We start from the raw sequence: 20,216 nt of genomic DNA, 5'->3' as shown, positions 1-20,216 counted from the left end.
GGGGTAAAAGTGCGTGGAAGGAAGGCTTGTCGTATCCTTGGTGGCATGATGAAGATTGTTGCAGCCACATGCTCAGAGCAGTACTCAAGTGGCACTGTGTTATTTGAGCCCTTGGATTCGGGTCTTCCGGCTGGATTGCTTGCCTCTCCAGCTCTGGTTCGGGTGGAAAGGGGCACCGCCTATATTCCTATTGTGAACGTAGGCTCCGTAGACGTGTTGCTCTATCCCCGCACACTGGTAGGCACACTCGATGAAGTTAGGCTGGTTAACTTGCCTGTTGGTGTCACCGAAGTATCATCTAGTGTGGCCAGAGTGGCATCCCAGGCTGCCTTTCCCTCTGTGCCTGACCAGCTGGATGCTCTGGACCTGTCTTCCTTGCCTGCTGAAGAACAGGTTAAGGTACGGTCTCTTTTGACAAGGCACACATCTGTCTTTTCTGCTCACGAGGGGGACTTGGGTTGCACCACCTTGATCTCTCATGACATCCCTCTTCTTGATGACGTCCCCGTGAAGCAACGCTATAGGCGCATTCCCCCGTCTGAGTACGAGGTAGTGAAGGAGCACATCAACCAACTTCTTGAGTCACAGATCATAAGAGAGAGTTGCAGCCCCTACGCATCCCCCATCGTGCTAGTGAAAAAGAAAGATGGCAGCCTGCGCATGTGCGTAGACTACAGGCAGCTGAACAGCAAAACCAGGAAAGATGCTTTTCCTCTCCCTCGAATCGAAGAGTCCCTTGATGCGCTGACCGGTGCCAGCTGGTTTCCCACTATGGATTTAGCCAGTGGGTATAACCAGGTACCAGTTGCAGAAGCAGACCGGCCAAAAACTGCGTTTTGCACCCCGTTTGGCCTCTTTGAGTGGAATCGGATGCCCTTTGGACTCTGCAAGGCTCCTGGCACCTTCCAAAGATTGATGCAGCGGATCTTCGGGGACCAACAATGCCAATCTTTGCTTTTATACCTTGATGACATCGTGGTATTCTCTTCCACCGTGGATCAACATCTTGAGAGGTTGGAGGTCGTGTTGAAAAGGCTACAGCATGAGGGCTTAAAGGCTAAGCTATCAAAGTGTGCTTTCTTCCAGCGAGAGGTGCGTTACCTGGGCCATGTGATTTCTGACCAGGGTGTCTCTACTGATCCCAGCAAACAGGAGGTGGTAGCGAGTTGGCAGTCCCCCACTACCATCTCTGGACTGCGGTCGTTCCTTGGTTTTGCCAGTTACTACCGTAGGTTTGTGGAGGGCTTTGCCAAATTGGCGGCCCCTCTACATACGTTGGTGGCTGAGTTGGGAGGCACCAAGTCCAAAAGGAGATCAGAGCGTGAAATTGCTGGGAACTGGACTGAGTAGTGTCATAGGAGCTTTGAGGCTCTCAAGACAAAGCTCACCACGGCACCTGTGCTTTCCTATGCCGACTTCTCCCTCCCATTCATTCTGGAGGTCGACGCAAGCTTTGGTGGCCTCGGAGCTGTGCTATCACAGGAGCAAGGTGGTAAGGTCAGGCCCATAGCTTATGCCAGCAGAGGTCTGAGGCCCACGGAATGCAATTCTGCTAACTACAGCTCTATGAGGCTGGAGTTCTTGGGGCTCAAGTGGGCCATGACTGAGAAATGTAGGGAATATCTGCTTGGTCATAAATGTGTTGTCTTCACTGACAACAATCCCCTTAGCCACCTGTCCACGGCAAAGCTTGGAGCCACTGAACAACGTTGGGCAGCCCAACTTGCGTCTTTCGACTTTGAGATTAAGTACCGCTCTGGTAGAAGTAATGGAAATGCTGATGCCCTGTCCCGTCAGCACCCACCAGGGGTGCAAGATCTTGAAGCTATGCTCCCTAGCACCTCACTCCCCTTGCCTTTACGGCAAGCCTTGCCAGTAGCACAGGCAACCCAAGCAGCTGTCATAGCCTTGCCTCATCATACACAGTCTGATATGGAGGCACTTCAGCAAGCCGACCCCGTCCTTCAGGAATTCTTGGTGTTCTGGAGAAGGAGGCAGCGTCCAAGCAATGATGAGAGGAAGCAGTTGTCCCGGCAAGCATTGGCACTGCTCCGCCAATGGGACCGGTTAGTTGAGAGGAGTGGGGTCCTCTATCGCCAGATCTTTCGCTCTGATGGGGCTGAAGCAGTTCTGCAGCTGCTTTTGCCAGCTGCTTTGAGAGAGCAGGTGCTCACCGAAGTCCACCAGAGGCATGGCCACCAAGGTATTGAAAGAACCTTGGAGCTACTTAGGCAGCGGTGTTACTGGCCAGGTATGTCCTCTGAGGTGGCTCGTGCTCCCATGGGACACTTGCTGGCTTCTAGACCCAATGAAATTCTAGCCATTGACTTCACTGTCTTGGAGCCCACCTATAGTAGGTTGGAAAATGTCCTTGTAATTACAGACATTTTTAGCAAGTACACTTTGGCCTTTGCCACCCGCGACCAACGAGCCTCCACTGTGGCTCAAGTTCTGGTCACAGAATGGTTTTCAAAGTTTGGTGTCCCAGCCCGTATACATTCAGACCAAGGCCGAAACTTTGAGAGCATTCTTATCCAACAACTTTGCATCCTCTATAACATCGAAAAATCTCGCACTACTACCTATCATCCGGCAGGCAATGGTCAATGTGAACGGTTCAACCGAACCCTTCACAACTTGCTGCGTACTCTGCCTGTGTCTCGGAAACGGGATTGGAACTCTTGCTTGCCACAACTACTGTATTCGTACAACACTACTCCCCATCAGTCAACTGGTGAATCTCCATTCTTGTTGATGTTTGGACAAGAGCCAAGGCTCCCAGTTGATTTTCTGTTGGGTAGAGTCCCTGATCCAGTCGGTGGTCCTGTCCATGAGTGGATTCAGGAGCATCAGGCAAAATTGCAAATTGCCTTTGAAGGAGCTCAAGAGAGGTTAAAAACTGCAGCAGAGCGCAGAAAGAGGTGCCATGACCAGTATGTCAAAGATGTCCCATTGAACGAGGGCCAGTTAGTCTGGTTGCGAGATTGTGGTGCAAGAGGACGCCATAAGATCAGGGATATTTGGAGTTCTGTCAGGTATATAGTGGTGAAAGCACCAAACGGCGGCTCGGTGTACACGATTGCACCTGCAAACGACCTGACCAAAACCAAACGGGTCCACCGCACTTTGTTGAAAGCTGTGATTGGCACACACTCCAGATGGTCTCCAGATGATGTCCCTGTCCCTCTCTCAATTCCTCCTGACTCACCACAGTCAGATGATGAGCTTTCCTTTGATGGTGACCTGTGGGTTTCAAGAAATGAAGCTCCGAATCCTCCTTCTACCAGATCAGCTGTGGTGACCCCAGAAACCCCTTGGTGGCTGCCTCCACCATCTGACGAAGCCTCCATTGAGGCCGGTCCTTCGGTAGCTCTCGCTGCCATGCCAGAATTGCCTTCCCCTCGCTTGGCTATCCCTCCATCCACTTGCCCCGAATCTAGCGCAGTGACCTTGCGACGGACACCACGGTTAACCGCTGTGCAGCATCCTAATGTCCATCATCTCCCGAGAGCGTTGGGAGAATTGGCGCCTGTGGCTGAAATCTCTCCTGGTCCGGTGTCTAACTCTGTGTCTGTCATCTTTAGACCTTGGGCCTAGGTTAGCTAACCTGGGCTTGATTTGTACATCGTCGGGGCAACGATGAAAATGGGGTGGTAGATTGTGGCAGGATGAGCAGTAAATAGTGTTGTAAGGCATATTATTTTTAGCCTATTACCGCCAGGGGGCACCCTATAAAGGAGCAGAGGCTTATAGCTAGCGGCCTCTTGTTCGCTGGTGCCCAGACCAACCCACTTCCGTTCTTGCAGTGTTTTGCTTCCGCCACCGGCGTAGGTATGTTGTAGGAGAATAGTTGGCTTCAGGTAAAGTTTTGCAATTTATCATACTTACGTGTAGTCACGTTTTGTTTTGTATAGCGGAGGGTCTTCCTGGCGATGCCCGTCAAGTAGCCGTAACATAAAGAGCATGAAACTCTCTCCTCTCTGCCTGATCGGTATGTACGGCGATTTGTTCAGTCCATTCACCACACCTTTCCTGAACATTAATATTATACTTGTGTGTTTATTGTTAATCTAGGGCCAAGCTAAGGCTTTAAAGAACCGCTGCTGTTTTGCTGCACCGAAAAGAGACGGGTTTCTGGCGCAGGGTCATCACCCGTACTGCTGATCTTGTGTGCTGCTAAAGTGCTAGTTGATTGTCTGCGTCTGGCTATCGTGTCCGGTCCGGTTTGGCATTGCCTACGGCAGTATCATCACCTGCCCTACCGATCCTGTGCTGCTGGACACTACTTGGATTGTTCGCTTTTGGCTACTGTGGTTGGGCCGGTTTAGCGTGGCCTACTCTGTACTAGAGGTCCGCTCCCCTAGTGGTATTTTAGTGACTGGACTGCTGGGCTAACTCCTTCTGTTTAGTTATTCTTTCCTTCACCAATTTCAACTATTTTGTTTACTTTGTTCCTTTTCATTAATAGTTTATTTTTGTTTATTCCTATTTTCTTTTGTTATTTTCTTTCTTTTCTTTTGGCTTATTTTATACTTAATTAGTGTCGATATATCTTTGGTCAAATCATTGTTTGTTTATATGATTTTGGTTTAGGTTTTCTTTCTTTGCTTTTTGCATAGTTTTGTTTATGCCGCATGATTGCGCCTTATTTTGGTTTATTTCATTTTGAGTCATTCTGTGTTTTTGTCCCCCACTTATTGTGTTTCCCTTGTTTTCCTGTTTTAGTTACTGAGAGCTGAAGGTGGTGGTATTGGTGTCCGAGGTGGTGGCTTCCCCCTTTCCATGTGCTGTGCTTCCCCCGGGTTTTTGGATCTTTTCTCCGTGTGATTGTGTGAGTGTGGAACACGTGTGACCGGGGTGACTTAAGTTTGTTTTTGTGGGATCCCTCTACTCATTCGTTGACCCTCTCCCCCACTGGTAAGCCTCAGCCCCCTTGTTCGTTCTCCCTTTTGGATATAGCCCTGTGTGACTGTTTTTAGAAATTGTATTTTTACTATTGTATACAAATAAACTGTTCTATTTTTGATAATTGAACCACGTCTCTTGTTCCATGAGTAACCGAACCTGTGTGTCCTAGTGACTTAAAACTTGTCACATTTCCCTGGGTGAAATTCCCGGGGTGGCGTTGTCGGACTTAGTGGTTTAACCAAACTGTTAAATTAATATATTTATTCTGCGGCCACTGCTACATAGGCATAAAACAGACATGGACCGTGTATTATAGAGAATGGTAGAACTGAGACCGTTTGACACAAACAGAAACAGTAGTTCAGTAGATTTATTGTGTTCATGCCAAAATTAATCACTTTATTGACACACCTCAAGACCAAATTGAACATTTCAGGTTTAAAACCTTTAGTTTATAGATTTTGAGATGTCGGGACGACATCAAATTTAGCAGGGGAGTGTGTAATAGATTGTTTTTGTAACATTGACAGTATTTTAACTGTTACCTTTGACCTTTGTTAATGTAGTTTAATTGTAGGATGTTTGGAAAGGACGAGAAGGTATTCTGTCTGCGCTGGTTTGTGTTTGTTTTGGAGACGTGTGATCTGTTAAACTGTGATCGACTAGATGGCCTTGATCTGGGAGACGGAGATCGATTGCTCTTGTCTCCGCCCACATATCTGGGGGGTTTCGCGGTACTTTCCTCACTCGAGTAAAGTACCGGAGAATGAAACCTAACTTTGACTCTTGTCAAAATTCTTCCCTTTTATCAGGTATGTAGATAGTACAAAACCATAACAAAATGGGCCAAACTATAACTTAAGATGTGTAAGGAGTGTTTTAAAGTAGTTGTGTGAAATATTGAGTGTTATTATTACGTTTTATCAGCTTGGGCTTGTGATAGCCGAGAATGTGTAACGTCTACATGGTTACATGAACAAACACTGCGTAGCGCGCATTTGCCGCCATCTTGTGTATTGTGTATGGACACAGTTATATGTAATATGTTGTCAATTATATAATCTTATCAATGATATTGTGGTAATTAAGAAGTTTCATGATTGAAATACAGTGTTAATAGCCAAGTTGTATCTGCTATTGAAAGGTGTTGCATTTGTTGACTCACTCAAGTAAAGTACCGGAGAATGAAACCTAACTTTGACTCTTGTCAAAATTCTTCCCTCTCTATGGTCTCTCTGTCTTTTGTGAATTTCTCCCAAAGTGTGTCAAACTGACTGTCACATCTCAGTTCCTCCACACAAACCAGGGCACTTTGGACCAGTCTGACACCAGTGTATAGGTCAGTGGATTTAGCTTGGAGTGCAGTGTTGGGAGGATCGAGCAAACTCAATATTTGATACATCATGCAGTCAATGAACTGGAAGCTGGGCTGGGTAATGGCCTTCAAAATCCCTGTGGACTCGATTCACACCTCTGCAGCACTGGTTTGGTTGTCTTCAATCTCACGAAGCAGGTGGACAATGTGCTCAAAGGATTTTATGATCACCGTCACTGTGGCCAGGTGGCCTGTCCACCGTTGATCAAGAAAACGCTTCAACTTCTCTCCTGTGTAGACTGCAGCCACTGTAGGTTTCCTGAAGAACTTGTAGAGAGAGTTGCATACTGTTACGCCCAGGTCTAGGGGAACTTAGGCGCAGCACAAAATGTGCACTCTCCCCACTCCCAAGAACACGGACACTGAGTCAGAGAATGCCGTTTGGTAAATTTAATCACCAACAAATTATTACCAAACAGGAGTAACAAAACCATAAAACAAACAAACCTTTAAACACAAAAATCTTACCTAACGAAAGAGAAAATAAACATACAGGCTTCTTACCTACTCTACTGTAAAAACAGGAGAAAACAAATATTAAAAAGAAAAGGGTTTTGCACTCCTAAGAAAAAAGTAAAGCATGTCTACAAAGACAGGTTCAGTAGCTTTTCATACAACAGTCTCACGACACGAGAAGAACCGGTATAAATAAGTATTGTTGGCGCAGAGTGGTTTTAAAACCCACCTCGGCTCCGCGTGTTCGTTTGGTGAGCATCTTGTTAAATCATAAAGGAAGGAATTCAAAGCACCAGATACAGGGTTAAACAATAATCTGTTTTAATGATAAACGGTAAGAATACATTACACTTTCAAAGGGGTAGGCCCACCCCTGCCCTGGTCCTAATGCCGGGAGAACATCATCAGTCTTGACGGCAGGAGGAAAGAGACCGGACCCAAGACAGAACAGGCTTACATGCAAAAAACAAAACAGGAGGATCTGTGGTCAGATGCTCCTCCTTTTAGGTTATCTCATTGGGGGATGCAAAAAGATGGCGTGTCGTAGCGCCAGCGCGAGCCAGCCAGATAATAAACAAGTGTCTCTCCGGTTGTAGCAAAACACATCTGGAGTCCGTTATCTCACATTCTTGCATAGACTTTCCTGACCGGCTGGAGATCTTAAGAAGAATATCCCCTTCCCCCCCTAGTCTCCTGTCCTGCATAACTGCACCCCCTTTATGTTGTAGCAATTTAGTACCCACACATGAAAGAATACAGCAGAGAAATCAATATAAAACACAAACACCAGTATAATTGAGCAGTTATTATACAGCCTTATGGCTCCTGCAATGCATACACACACACATTCTACCCTCTGCTGTCTATAGCATATGTCTATATAAGGGTATTTCCTCTGTCCCCTCCACTTCTCATATCTCCAGCTTCTTGTTCATATAAACAGCTACTATTAAATACAAAGTAATTAAGTACACACATGAATATATAAAAACACACTTCTTATATATCAGGGACATTAAGATGAATATACCAAAAATACGCTGTATCAAACTTTCACTTCAAACTTTCAAGTTACTTCAATTTTCGCTCAATTCCCCCTTTTTATCTCTTTCTCCAGAGATAAACTTACACAAGGCATTTCGAAACATAACCACTGTCATTCTTTTCTACTGTGTCTGTCCCCCAAACATTGTATAAATCTATCAGAAACTGAGACCTTTTGGGAACAGAACACAACTTTCCATGGCAGTGAAGGAACCATGAGAGGGCAACCTGAGTGCTAGAAAGCAGTCTCCTTGTGTGGTGAATCATCAGCCCCCCCCCTCAGAGGAATACGCCAACAAGGGCAGCTGATAGGGAGGGGGAGATGCGGCTTTCCCTTCACTGGTGGAACTGATCAGAGAGAAGTAGACTCCTCTGCTGCCTCGACAAGTCCCCCAGCCCGCTGACAGCCGCTTCCGAGTAGTTTGCTGTAGGGATGTCTTCAGAATCCTGCTCCTCCAGTCCACTGATGTCGTCCCCGGTCCTAGCAGGTGGTTTCCCGCCGCACACTGGCTCCCGTGGTACGAGCTATCCCCCTTTCCTCCTTGGCGGACGGCATGAGAGATCCGCTGGGTCACTCAGTTGGGCCGGAGAACCTGGGGTTGAGCCACTTTGGCCTGATGACCTTCAGCCAGACGAACTCCGCTGTGTCAGCCTCCTGCGTCTCGGGTCCCCCTTTTTGCGTCACCAACCTGTGTGGAGAAATCTGATACAAATCCCTCAAGCCTACGCTCAGGGCTCCTGGGCCCTCAGCTGTTTGACCCCCCACTGCGTATGAATACAGAATTCCAACAAACTGTCATCAAATGTCTTTCTATTATGAATTTAGATGAAATGTATATCCCCATAATGACCTACACAATAAAGTCTATGGCTTTTACTTCTTTACCAGGCTAGTTATATGATGTTGTCTAAATTAAATTCTGTCTCATTACATTACTATGTTTTAGCTTTAACTGTAATATGTTCTTTCTACATTTCAAACCTCAGTTACTTTAATACCTGTTGAAATATTACAAAATGGTTTCATCATCACAGGTCAACTTCTTCAGTATTCCATTCTGGAATTACATCTCTCACAGTAGCCCCTTGGCCACTGATTCTGCATCTGTGTTACCTGTTATAACTCAATCAATATTAGAAACATGTCAACATTCACCAAACAGTATCTTATCCCCAGATATGGAGCAGGTTAATTCTAAAACTGTCAATCAATGGTCAGATTGAACATCCGAGTTGGGGCGGCAGGTTCCTTTCAGTCCCTAAATGAAAAATGTAGACTGTGAATTTGACAGCCATGTTGATATAATACATTAAACCCACACTCCCCCTCTTTACACATGAACCCATGTGTAACAAAATCCTGTATGGGAAGAAAACCTTCAGGTAATAATGGATTATAAGAAAATACCAAACATTTTTCCCAAATGTACATCCATCATTTCCCACAGTAAACACTCCAGTGAAATTAAGTGTTTCTCTCCATCATTCAGTCCTAAAAGAAACAGAATCTTCATGTTTTAGTCTGAGCTTCACATTTTGCAAACTCCTGTGGGAGTGAAATATCACATGTGCGGTTTTCCAATTCTGTGGAATGTTAGGAAACCTCTCGTTGCCCACAGAGCCCCAGAATAATGTGTTAGTCCAAAAGCATGCCTGATTAGTCATTGTTTTAAATCATGCAGTTGCACTGATCACATGCAGACATACACTCACATTGTCAGGTTGTAAAGTCAAGTTTGGTCAGGTTCACCCCAGAGTCAGTCATTGACAGTGCCTTTCTCAAGTAACACTGTCGGTCAGGGTCAAAGGTCAGTTGGTCTCAGTCTTTTTGGCCATGTGTCGTGCTCTGCAGATACTTTGATATTTCAGCATAGGCCAGTATCCTTTGTCTACAAAAATCTGTATATATGGAGCGCCATCATTAATTAATTCACGATTACAAGTATAATTTTCCAGATATCTCTAACTTTTCATCGGAACAGCTGTTCCCCACATTCCCTGAAAAGAGTTAGCCAAAAAATGTCCCTTCCTTATAGTACTACTACTGCAGTTTATTAACACCTAATCTATATTAAAATGTCTAATAGATCTATTTCAGAAACTTGTGCATATAATTATTATCTTGAGTCAAACCATTACTAGGACCTGTGTAGCTTTTCATCGGTCATTATACTCATTTATCTTCAATTCTGGTCTACCTAAAAACAATGTTAAATTCTTTAGCAGTGTGTGGAACCCTGGGTGTCCGAACATGCAACAATCACTCCCTACTCTATCAAGGATTTAAAAACAGAAGTCATTTCGCATGTCCATCTGAAAGCCCTCCTATGGTAATAACTATGGCACAATGGTGAAATCAATACTTTATAGATTGGAATACTATATTTGGCTTGGCACCAGCTCTCCCTTTAACCTTATCCATACAAATAAAGATTTGTCTTATAGAGTGGTTCCTAAAATTATCCTTTTAATGGTGATCAATATTGTAACAAATGAGATCAGTACTTTATTCACAGGTGAATAAAAATCTCTTGAAGAATAATTTGTTAACATGATGAAAAGATTGAAGAATATGGTTCTATTCTGTCATGTCTCTCCCTTTATCCCTCAGTGTGTTTTAGGATGATTCTCATTTTACTTTAATAGTTACCTCTTTACTGCTATTTTTAATTTACTAATTGATTAATTCATGGTTAATACATCTTCTTATCTTCACTTATTTATCAAGTCAATTCAAGTTCTTTAAATGTGCGCTTATAATAAGTGTGTTTATGTGTAAACTCACTCATTCCCGTTGATTCCCTTCCCCTCTCCTCTGGTTTATCTCAAGCCTTGACCCTGGCCACCTCACATTCTGCTCGACCAACTCCTCTGACTCCTCCCCCTTTATCTATCAGCTGTTGAATCCATTCGCTGTAAGTCTTTGAGGCAGCCATCTGCCCAGCTACATCTGCAGCCCCCATCATGCCACTGTTCTTGTACTGCTTTGCATTTCATCTCCTCCTTTACAGTCTCTCTGCTGCTTTATGGAGGGCGGATTCTGCTCTCATGTCCCACACTTTGCTCTTGTGCCAAATCTCGTGGCTCAGCTTGGAACTTCATGCCCGGCCTGAGGGACTGATGAGAGTAGATCTCTGCCTGTCAGCAAGCTGTTTGGTTCTGGATGCCACAGGTGGAGATAGTTCTGGCTGCAGTTCTTATTGTTGTTGTTGGTTCAGCTCTGGTTCTCTGTCTGGTCTATTGAGAAGGAGCAGTCTCCTGGTTGGGATAGGCCTTTGTTTGCTCCGGCGGATCGGGGTCTTAGCCGTCTGACATGCAGAGAGAGAGAGTCCAGGTCTCGGGACGCATTACCTATAGAAATTCTAGCACACTGAGGTTAAATAAATCCAACCCTTTCCACTCTGTCTCTTTCTAATCATACTATTGGTCTTAGTAGTTAACTGCCATCTAAACAACACAATTAATGTCTACTAATGATATTACAAAAACTCCCTCTAATAATCGTTTCATCCATTGTGACATATTTACCCAAACTACGTTTTTCAGGAATTTGAACACCTACATGTTTCCAGCATCGCATATTTCACACACTATGAAAGAACCTCTCCGTATTTAACCATAGTAAACCTGCAGAGCACACTAATCAGATCACAGTAATGTAATTTGACCCAAGTGTAGGCCTATGTCGTTCCTGAAAATGTTAGCAAACACCAAACTCCATCTACAACATTTATAGATAACTTGATTTAGCAAAATGAAATCTTATGTAATTCAAAATATGACAAAAGAACAATGATTTGTCTTACACAAGATTGTGGTCTAACAGAATGACTCTTGACCTCATGGGGTCAAATAAATTGGATGCTGATCATCCTGAACATGTGGCCTGGAGAACAAAAAGACCTCTTAATCATTAACACAATGGACTCTCAGAGATGAGATCTAGCCATGAGGTGGCTGACTTTAAAATGAACTGTGACAAATAAACCACAAGTGTGTGGGTACATTTATAGTTTAGAAATATAACACAAAACAACACTACATTAAAATAATAACCATTCAAATGAGCTTTGGTGAAAAGCATGAAAAACAAAACAACTTAATCTACTCTCATTGTTCGTGTACATCTTTACTCCAACTATTTCACCATCTGGTAATGCCAACTGGCTGGCTAACTAGCTTAGTAGTATAGCACTATCCTCATGTGACTGGGGGAAGGGGAGGGGAACACTCAAACATGTGCAGATATAAACCACACTGCTTGGAGACTGAGTTCAATAAAAATTAAACCATACGACTTGTAGTCTGGCTTCAATAAAAATGTAACCAGACAAGGCCAGTTCATAACACTTAGAGCTGAACTTAAATTCCCCAACGTCTCATCTCCTATCATTTTATCATAGTTCCTTGTCTCTCTCTGTCTCTCTTTCTCTCTCTTATCAAGGTGGAATAATCCACTATTATATTTAATGTGAATCGAACCTTAACCTACATGTACTTCATATACTCAGTAAACCTCTTTTTACCTTCCCTCAACGTTACTGTATGTAATTAAATTCCTCTGAAATATAATTAAGTACAATTCTCAGTTAATGACGAATACCACGAAATTCACAATGCAATGCAATAGTAACAATCAGTTCTCAAAACTTCTCATAAAAACCACAATGTGACGTAACTGTATCCCACAAAAACTATGCTAAAAACAACAAATTATAGTTTCTTATTTATTTAAATATCTACCACCTCAAATCACACATTGATCTATTAATTTTCAATGTTATTCACTTCAACTTCAGATCACTCGTTGATTATTCACTCCTTGGGGGGGAATACTCTCACAGACACCCCGGCTGGAGCTGTCAGGCATTTCAGGAGAAGGGGGCTTTCTTGAAACAAGAATGACTTTGTATTTCTTTATCTGACTAAGGCTATTCTATGTTCAATAATATATTCTATTTATTCCCAAGCACATACATATATCCTCCTCGCTGTCTGTTCAGCTTTTAAGATGCGATATTTCTTTCAACAGAATGGGCGTTAAACCCAACAGAACAAGACAGTGAGACATCCGTTCATTTCAATGGCTTTTGAAGTTGGCGTTTCTGCTCTTGGATTTGACATATAACGCACCTCCAACTCCTATGAGCCTTGGATTCGTTATTCAGATTGGTCACGGATGGAGACTCGATACTACCCCCCAGGAAATATAGCTTGTGAGAACTCAATATCTACACTAAGCTAGAGACGCTATGCCCTTCCAGCCGTCAGAGACTCAATACCCTGACGCTGAAATACTTCGCTGCTTCACTTTTATATTTATATAACTTTACCTACCTATACTAAACTATGCATTGCATTCTTTACCACCAATGACACTTGGAAATATCTTTGACAACTCTAAAATTTAGCTTTAGCCAATTACAGACCTTCGATAGAAACAGGCGTCCGTTTTACCTTTCAGTTGTAGGATCCTTAGTTGTCAGAGATTATTCCAGGCATCTCCCTCCGTCCGCTGGCTGCTAGTGTTTCCTCAAAAAAAAACTTTTCATCACGTCGGGGTCACCACTTGTTGGCGCAGAGTGGTTTTAAAACCCACCTCGGCTCCGCGTGTTCGTTTGGTGAGCATCTTGTAAAATCATAAAGGAAGGAATTCAAAGCACCAGATACAGGGTTAAACAATAATCTGTTTTAATGATAAACGGTAAGAATACATTACACTTTCAAAGGGGTAGGCCCACCCCTGCCCTGGTCCTAATGCCGGGAGAACATCATCAGTCTTGACGGCAGGAGGAAAGAGACCGGACACAAGACAGAACAGGCTTAAATGCAAAAACAAAACAGGAGGAGCTGTGGTCAGATGCTCCTCCTTTTAGGTTATCTCATTGGGGGATGCAAAAAGATGGCGTGTCGTAGCACCAGCGCGAGCCAGCCAGATAATAAACAAGTGTCTCTCCGGTTGTAGCAAAACACATCTGGAGTCCGTTATCTCACATTCTTGCAGACTTTCCTGACCGGCTGGAGATCTTAAGAAGAATATCCCCTTCCCCCCCTAGTCTCCTGTCCTGCATAACTGCACCCCCTTTATGTTGTAGCAATTTAGTACCCACACATGAAAGAATACAGCAGAGAAATCAATATAAAACACAAACACCAGTATAATTGAGCAGTTATTATACAGCCTTATGGCTCCTGCAATGCATACACATACACATTCTACCCTCTGCTGTCTATAGCATATGTCTATATAAGGGTATTTCCTCTCTGTCCCCTCCACTTCTCATATCTCCAGCTTCTTGTTCATATAAACAGCTACTATTAAATACAAAGTAATTAAGTACACACATGAATATATAAAAACACACTTCTTATATATCAGGGGACATTAAGATGAATATACCAAAAATACGCTGTATCAAACTTTCACTTCAAACTTTAAAGTTACTTCAATTTTCGCTCAGTATTAGCACAACAGGACAGATATCGTACGCAAATTTGTGTTGGGAGTAGGAGAAGTCAAGTCAGAGAGAGCGGCCGAGGAACTGCACGGCTGCAGCTTAATATCCTCCCGTCTCCCCAGGTGGACCAATCAGCATGCAGAAGGTAATCAGCTAACGGGCACCACCTGCTTGCTCACACACACACAGACACAGGAGGAGGGAAAAATGTACACACAAATGACCCAACGACCCAGGGTCGTAACAATACACTAAACAAGTTATCCAAAGTGTTGTCAGATGACATGGCATGCACTACTACTAGATGCAACTGGTGAATAAATCAGTGCACATACGGCACCTCTCTCTTTAATTCTTCCTGCAGGATTTTCTGCATCCCTCCATGTACTCCAGACATGACATTTGCCCCATCGTAACATTGACTGAGCACCTTGTCTGTACATAACCCAATGTCTCTCAACTTTGACAAAACCAGCTCAGTCAGAGACTTGGCATCACATGTTTTACTAGTTGCCATTGATACAAGTCTCTCCTTCACAGTGTTGCTTTTATCCACAAAGCGAAGCACAATTGAGATGTTTTCGCACCCAGTGGGGTCTTTGGTGCCATCCACTTTTAATGTGTACCACGCCTCTCCTATTTCATTTACTATTTCAGCTGTGATGATTTCACTCATGAGTTCAATTATCTCATTTTGTATGTGATTTGAGGTGTATGTGGCATTGGGCGGGATGGTGCTAAAAATCTTAGCAAGTTCTTTGTCCTTTTGAAGGGTGTACTCCATCATTGCTAGAAAAATACCACAACTCCCCTCGCCTCTTGCATCCAACGCATCAACAGAGCCACAGAAAGGCAACTGGTTTACAGCTATAAATTGAATTATGTCCACAATAGCTGCTACATAGGTGCGGTTTCTCTCCAGTTGTGCTGCATTTACAAGAGTGGAAACCTCAGTACTAGTCTCATTTCTTGCACGCCTCTCCTTCCACAAAGCCACTGACTTCATGTGCTCTTTGCTTGATTCATGCCTTCCCAGTCCCTTATGACGTACAAGAGCATGGCGCCAGTTGTTGTAGCTAGTTGTGGTGAAGGCATCTGACTTACTTGAACTGAAATGTCTACATGCATAGCAGAAGAGGCAACCCAGTCTCACGGCATTTCGTGTTCACCAACACGATTTTTAATCTATTGATTCGTGTTCCCCAACACGATTTGCCCCTTTTTTTTTCATGTTGCACAGCACGATTTTTTTTCGTGTTGCACAGCACGATTTTAAAAGCAATGTATTTCTATTGCCTGCAGCACGTCTTTTTCTCCGGTCGGGTCGAGGAATACCTGAAGCTGTGTGGTTCATAAAAACATGTTCTTACTCAATATCAAGCCACAATTATTGCTTTTATTTTAAATCGTATAATTTCGGACTTTTATTATTTTCAAAATAACACACTGTTATTTACTCACCAATAATACACAATTATCCTTGCTTTTATTTATTGGTTTAATTCCCTAATCTCGGGCTTTTTTGGCGTCCGTCAGGGACTGAATTTCAAAATAAAATATCCGGAAACAGACGTAGGACTATAAGGGACATTTCGAGCGTCATTGCGATTGTCAACCTTTCTGAGTTTAGGATGGCCGAAGACACTACACTACCCATAATCCCCAGCTATCGTTTAGGACTACAGTCCCCCGTAAGGTTACGCAGAGCGTCAAACAGCTGTGTGAAATGGAACGAAACCACGCCAGACTATCCAAAACTGGAATCGAACGCCCCCCCCCAGAACTACACATGCTGGATGCTGGCTATTGTGTTTCGCCAAATGTTCTATGGGACGTCTCTACTGAACGTTTTCGTTTTTCCCACAATTAGAAGTTGCCAGTATTAAACACATTGGCGTTATCAAATGTAAAACTATTATATATTATTTATTATAATTAATAAATGGGTGAAAATCGCTATATATACCCACATGACAGCTCATTGTTACTTTGTAATTCTACTCCACTACAATTCAGAGGTTAACCTGGTATTTTTACTCCACTGCATTTATTTGAGTTACTTTGCAGATTCTGATTAATTATGTGAAATATAAACAACCCTTAAATCAGACTTTAGTTACACCTGAGTAAAATTCAGGTAAGGTGATTATCAAGTGCCAACAATCAGATATTTGATAGTTGGTGCTTGAGAAGACTAAACATGTATCTGCAATTGACATGAATGGAAACGAGTAATAAAGTATATTCATTACTCGTTATTCTCTACTAATAGTTAATTAAAGACTGTATATTATGGCTATTTTGCACATCCCTTTCAAGATTTTCAAAGGTTTATTGACATATCATATACACAACTACGGTGTAGTTATGCAATGAATGAAACACTTGGGTCACAGGTTCCTCAACAGTGCATTACAAGACATCTATCAATATGTGTGAACCTCCACCATTAAACTGTCATATTCTGCACATTTCTTATTCTATCTACATACATACGAGTATAATTCATATGTATAATATCAGTTCAAATAAGTGCTTCAACATAGTTAACATTGCAGGAAAGCAATATATTAGACGTTAAGTACTTTGTCAGGCTTAATATTTATCTGTAGATAGATACCCCCAACGTTTTTTTCTTATTTAAAAGAAGACCTTAATCTGTTATTTAATGTTTAAATAAAGGTTAATTCGTTTTTCTGTTTTGCACCTCCTCCTATTAATATCTTTGTACATGCTGCACTAAACTGTTTTATTGTAGAGATCACTTTATAGTATCTTCTTGATTTTTTATATTCTATATTTCTATATTTATACTTTCCCCCTATGAAAGTATGTACTCTTAATATTTTTTTAATCAAACACAATAATTCAATAACGTGCTTTAACCACTAGATGCATACAAGGTACACAAATGTTTTCCGGATTTCATATCATATAAACACCAAATCCCAGCATGCATTGCGGCTAAAACATCCAATAAACGAGCTTAAAACCATAGCTGAGGATCTTGGGTAATGCCTATGTCCGGTTATTTTTATTTTGAAATTCAGTCCCTGACGGAGGCCAAAAAAGCCAGAGATTATGGAATTAAACCAATAAATAAAATCAAGGATAATTGTGTATTATTGGTGAGTAAATAACAGTGTGTTATTTTGAAAATAATAACAAATTAGAAGGAAAAAAATATTTTAAAAAAATACAGATTTCAGTATTCTGAGGCTCTGAGCCCCATTTATTTCCCTCACAGACGGCAACAAAAGTCCGAAATTATACGATTTAAAATAAAAGCAATAATTGTGGCTTGATAATGAGTAAGAACATGTTTTTATGAACCACACAGCTTCAGGTCTTCCTCGACCCGACCGAAGAAAAAGACGTGCTGCAAGCAGTAGAAATACATTGCTTTTAAAATCGTGCTGTGCAACACGAAAATAAATCGTGCTGTGCAACACGAAAAAAAGGGGCAAATCGTGTTGGGGAACATGAATCAATAGATTAAAAATCGTGTTGGTGAACACGAAATGCCGTGAGACTGGGTTGGAAGAGGGCATCTTTTTCACATGCATATTCCAGCCAATCTCTGTTTTTAAACCATGAGCTGCTAAATGAGCGCCTTACCCCACTGTACAGGCGAGTTCGGTAGCCTACTTTTTTAAATATACCTGGGTAGGCTCTGTTTTGCCGAGGTCCTCTGGCACTTGCGGGCCGCTGAGGGGTGGCGTTATTTGGGGCAACGAAGACGGCTGCGGCTGCTCCTCCTCCGCCTCCGTGGGAGAGGCGGGCAAAGCCGGCGAGTCGGGCGGGAGGTGTCCTCGACAGCAACGTAATAATGTCCCCATGATCTGAACTCTTACAGTAGATGCAGTGTTACTGCTGGCGATTAGGGCTGGTTGTTTTAACCATTTTCTGATGTCCATGATCATTGACTGGTGCTGCGTAAGCACCTTGCAGAGGAGATGACGAACGCGCAGCGGCACAGGTCACGCGCACCTGACATAATAACGTTACTTACCGTTTAAATTGACCAAATAAATGCAGCAGACAATGTTATTTAACCACAATTACGATTTATTTTATTTCAACTATATTCTTATTATTATTATTACTATTATTATATATGTAATAATTTTTTTCACTTTTCATTTTTCAAATGAGGGTGCATAACGACTCAACTGAGGGTGCAATGCACCCTTATGCACCCCCGTAGAACCGGGCCCGCGTCTCTAAACCCCAAACCCTCTCCCGTGCAGTCCTCTCGCCGGGTGCGGTGGCGCGCGCCTGTAATCCCAGTTACCGGGAGGCTGACGGCCCGTCTACACTACAGGCGTCGAAAAGGCTTGAAGCTGGGCGTGTCTGAGGCTTGGCGCTTTCTCGCGACCAACATGTGTGTGTGTCTGTGATGTGTGTGTCTGTGGTGTGTGTGTGTATGTGATGTGTGTGTCTGTGGTATGTTGGTGTGTCTGTGGTGTGTGTGTCTGTGATGTGTGTGTCTGTGGTATGTTGGTGTGTCTGTGATGTGTGTGTCTGTGGTATGTTGGTGTGTGTGTCTGTGTGATGTGTGTGTCTGTGGTGTGTGTGTGTGTGTCTGTGATGTGTGTGTTTGTGTCTGCCTGTGGTGTATGTGTGTGTCTGTGATGTGTGTGTGTGTGTGTGTGTCTGTGATGTGTGTGCCTGTGGTGTGTCTGTGATGTGTGTGTGTGTGTGTGTGTGTGTGTGTGTGTGTGTGTGTGTCTGTGGTGTGTGTGTGTCTGTGTGATGTGTGTGTCTGTGGTGTGTGTGTCTGTGATGTGTGTGTCTGTGGTATGTCTGTGTGATGTGTGTGTCTGTGGTGTTTGTGTATGTGTGTGTCTGTGACGTGTGTGTGTGTGTGTGTGTGTCTGTGGTGTGTGTGTCTGCGTGGCGTATAACTTTTTTTTTAGCATTCAGCTATCGGGTCGGGCATGCAACAGTGGCTGTCATCGTCAAGGAGGTTGCGGGTGCCATCTGGACCGCGCTGGTCGAGGAGACCATGCCGGTACCACAGACGGAGGACTGGAGAGCCATCGCTGCTGGGTTCCAGGAGCGCTGGATCTTTCCAAATTGCGTTGGTGCCATTGATGGGAAGCACGTGGTGATCCAGGCTCCGGCAAATTCTGGGTCCCTCTACTTCAACTACAAGTCCAGCCACTCCTTGGTACTGCTGGCTGTCGTGGATGCTGAGTACCTCTTCAGGGTAGTGGATGTCGGAGGTTTTGGAAGGAGCAGCGACGGTGGGAGCCTGCAGAATTCCGCTTTTGGAGAGAGCCTCAGAGATGGCAGTCTGCAGCTACCACCTGACACCGTCATCCCAGGAGCAGAGCGGCTGGGCCTTCTTCCCCATGTGTTTGTTGGAGATGAGGCTTTTCCGCTGCTGGACAACCTGCTGCGTCCGTTCCCTGGACGTCAGCTCACGCGTGAAAGGAGGCTGTTCAACTACCGCCTCAGCCGGGCCAGGTTGGTGGTTGAATGTGCGTTTGGCATCCTCTCATCTCAGTGGAGAATGTTCCGGCGTGTCATCACCACCAGCCCGGAGGTAACAGAGTTGTGTGTGAAGGCCACCTGTGTGTTGCACAACTTCCTCCGCAGGAAGACAATAGGAAGGTCATCACGCACACCTGTTGTCCCTGTCGTCGCAGAGTCGAGTGATGAAGCTCCAACCCTGCGTGATGCACCTATGATGGGCTCAAACAACGCCACACGCCGATCCATCCAACTGCGGGAGACCTTCTGCTCCTATTTGAATGAGGAGGGTGTAGTGTCATGGCAGCATAAAGTGGTGTAGGGTCACCATGGCTCCTCCAAACCAAAAGCTCTTTTAAGAGCTACCCATTTTCTTTAAAGAGCAAATATTCCAAATGAGCCATTTTAAAATCAAACATTCCTAATAAACATGTTTCTTGAATTGATATTATTATATTATGATATGACTAACAACCTTTTTCTTTCAGCCCTGTTTT

At 43.6% G+C, this 20,216-nt stretch overlaps 1 protein-coding gene across 1 annotated transcript; it reads left to right on the top strand.

Annotated features, from left to right (window-relative positions):
* Nucleotides 1-1,566: 1,566 nt before the first annotated feature.
* Nucleotides 1,567-20,080, top strand: LOC117551727. Its single transcript, XM_034224709.1, has 2 exons — nucleotides 1,567-2,353; nucleotides 19,161-20,080. The coding sequence occupies exons 1-2, from the start codon at nucleotides 1,567-1,569 to the stop codon at nucleotides 20,039-20,041; spliced, it is 1,668 nt and encodes a 555-aa protein (XP_034080600.1). The 3' UTR covers nucleotides 20,042-20,080.
* Nucleotides 20,081-20,216: the final 136 nt, after the last annotated feature.

Source organism: Gymnodraco acuticeps, unplaced genomic scaffold (assembly GCF_902827175.1).
Source record: "Gymnodraco acuticeps unplaced genomic scaffold, fGymAcu1.1, whole genome shotgun sequence".
NCBI lineage: Eukaryota > Metazoa > Chordata > Actinopteri > Perciformes > Bathydraconidae > Gymnodraco > Gymnodraco acuticeps.
This window is presented reverse-complemented; position numbering and strand designations above follow the sequence as displayed.

What these genes read in the sequence shown, in the direction of transcription:
- LOC117551727 (XM_034224709.1), top strand. Translation starts at nt 1,567, where the DNA reads ATGAGGCTGGAGTTCTTGGGGCTCAAGTGGGCCATGACTGAGAAATGT. An exon ending in TGTCTTGGAGCCCACCTATA is followed by an intron (nt 2,354 to 19,160) that starts GTAGGTTGGAAA and finishes CTTTTTTTTTAG; the next exon opens with CATTCAGCTATCGGGTCGGG.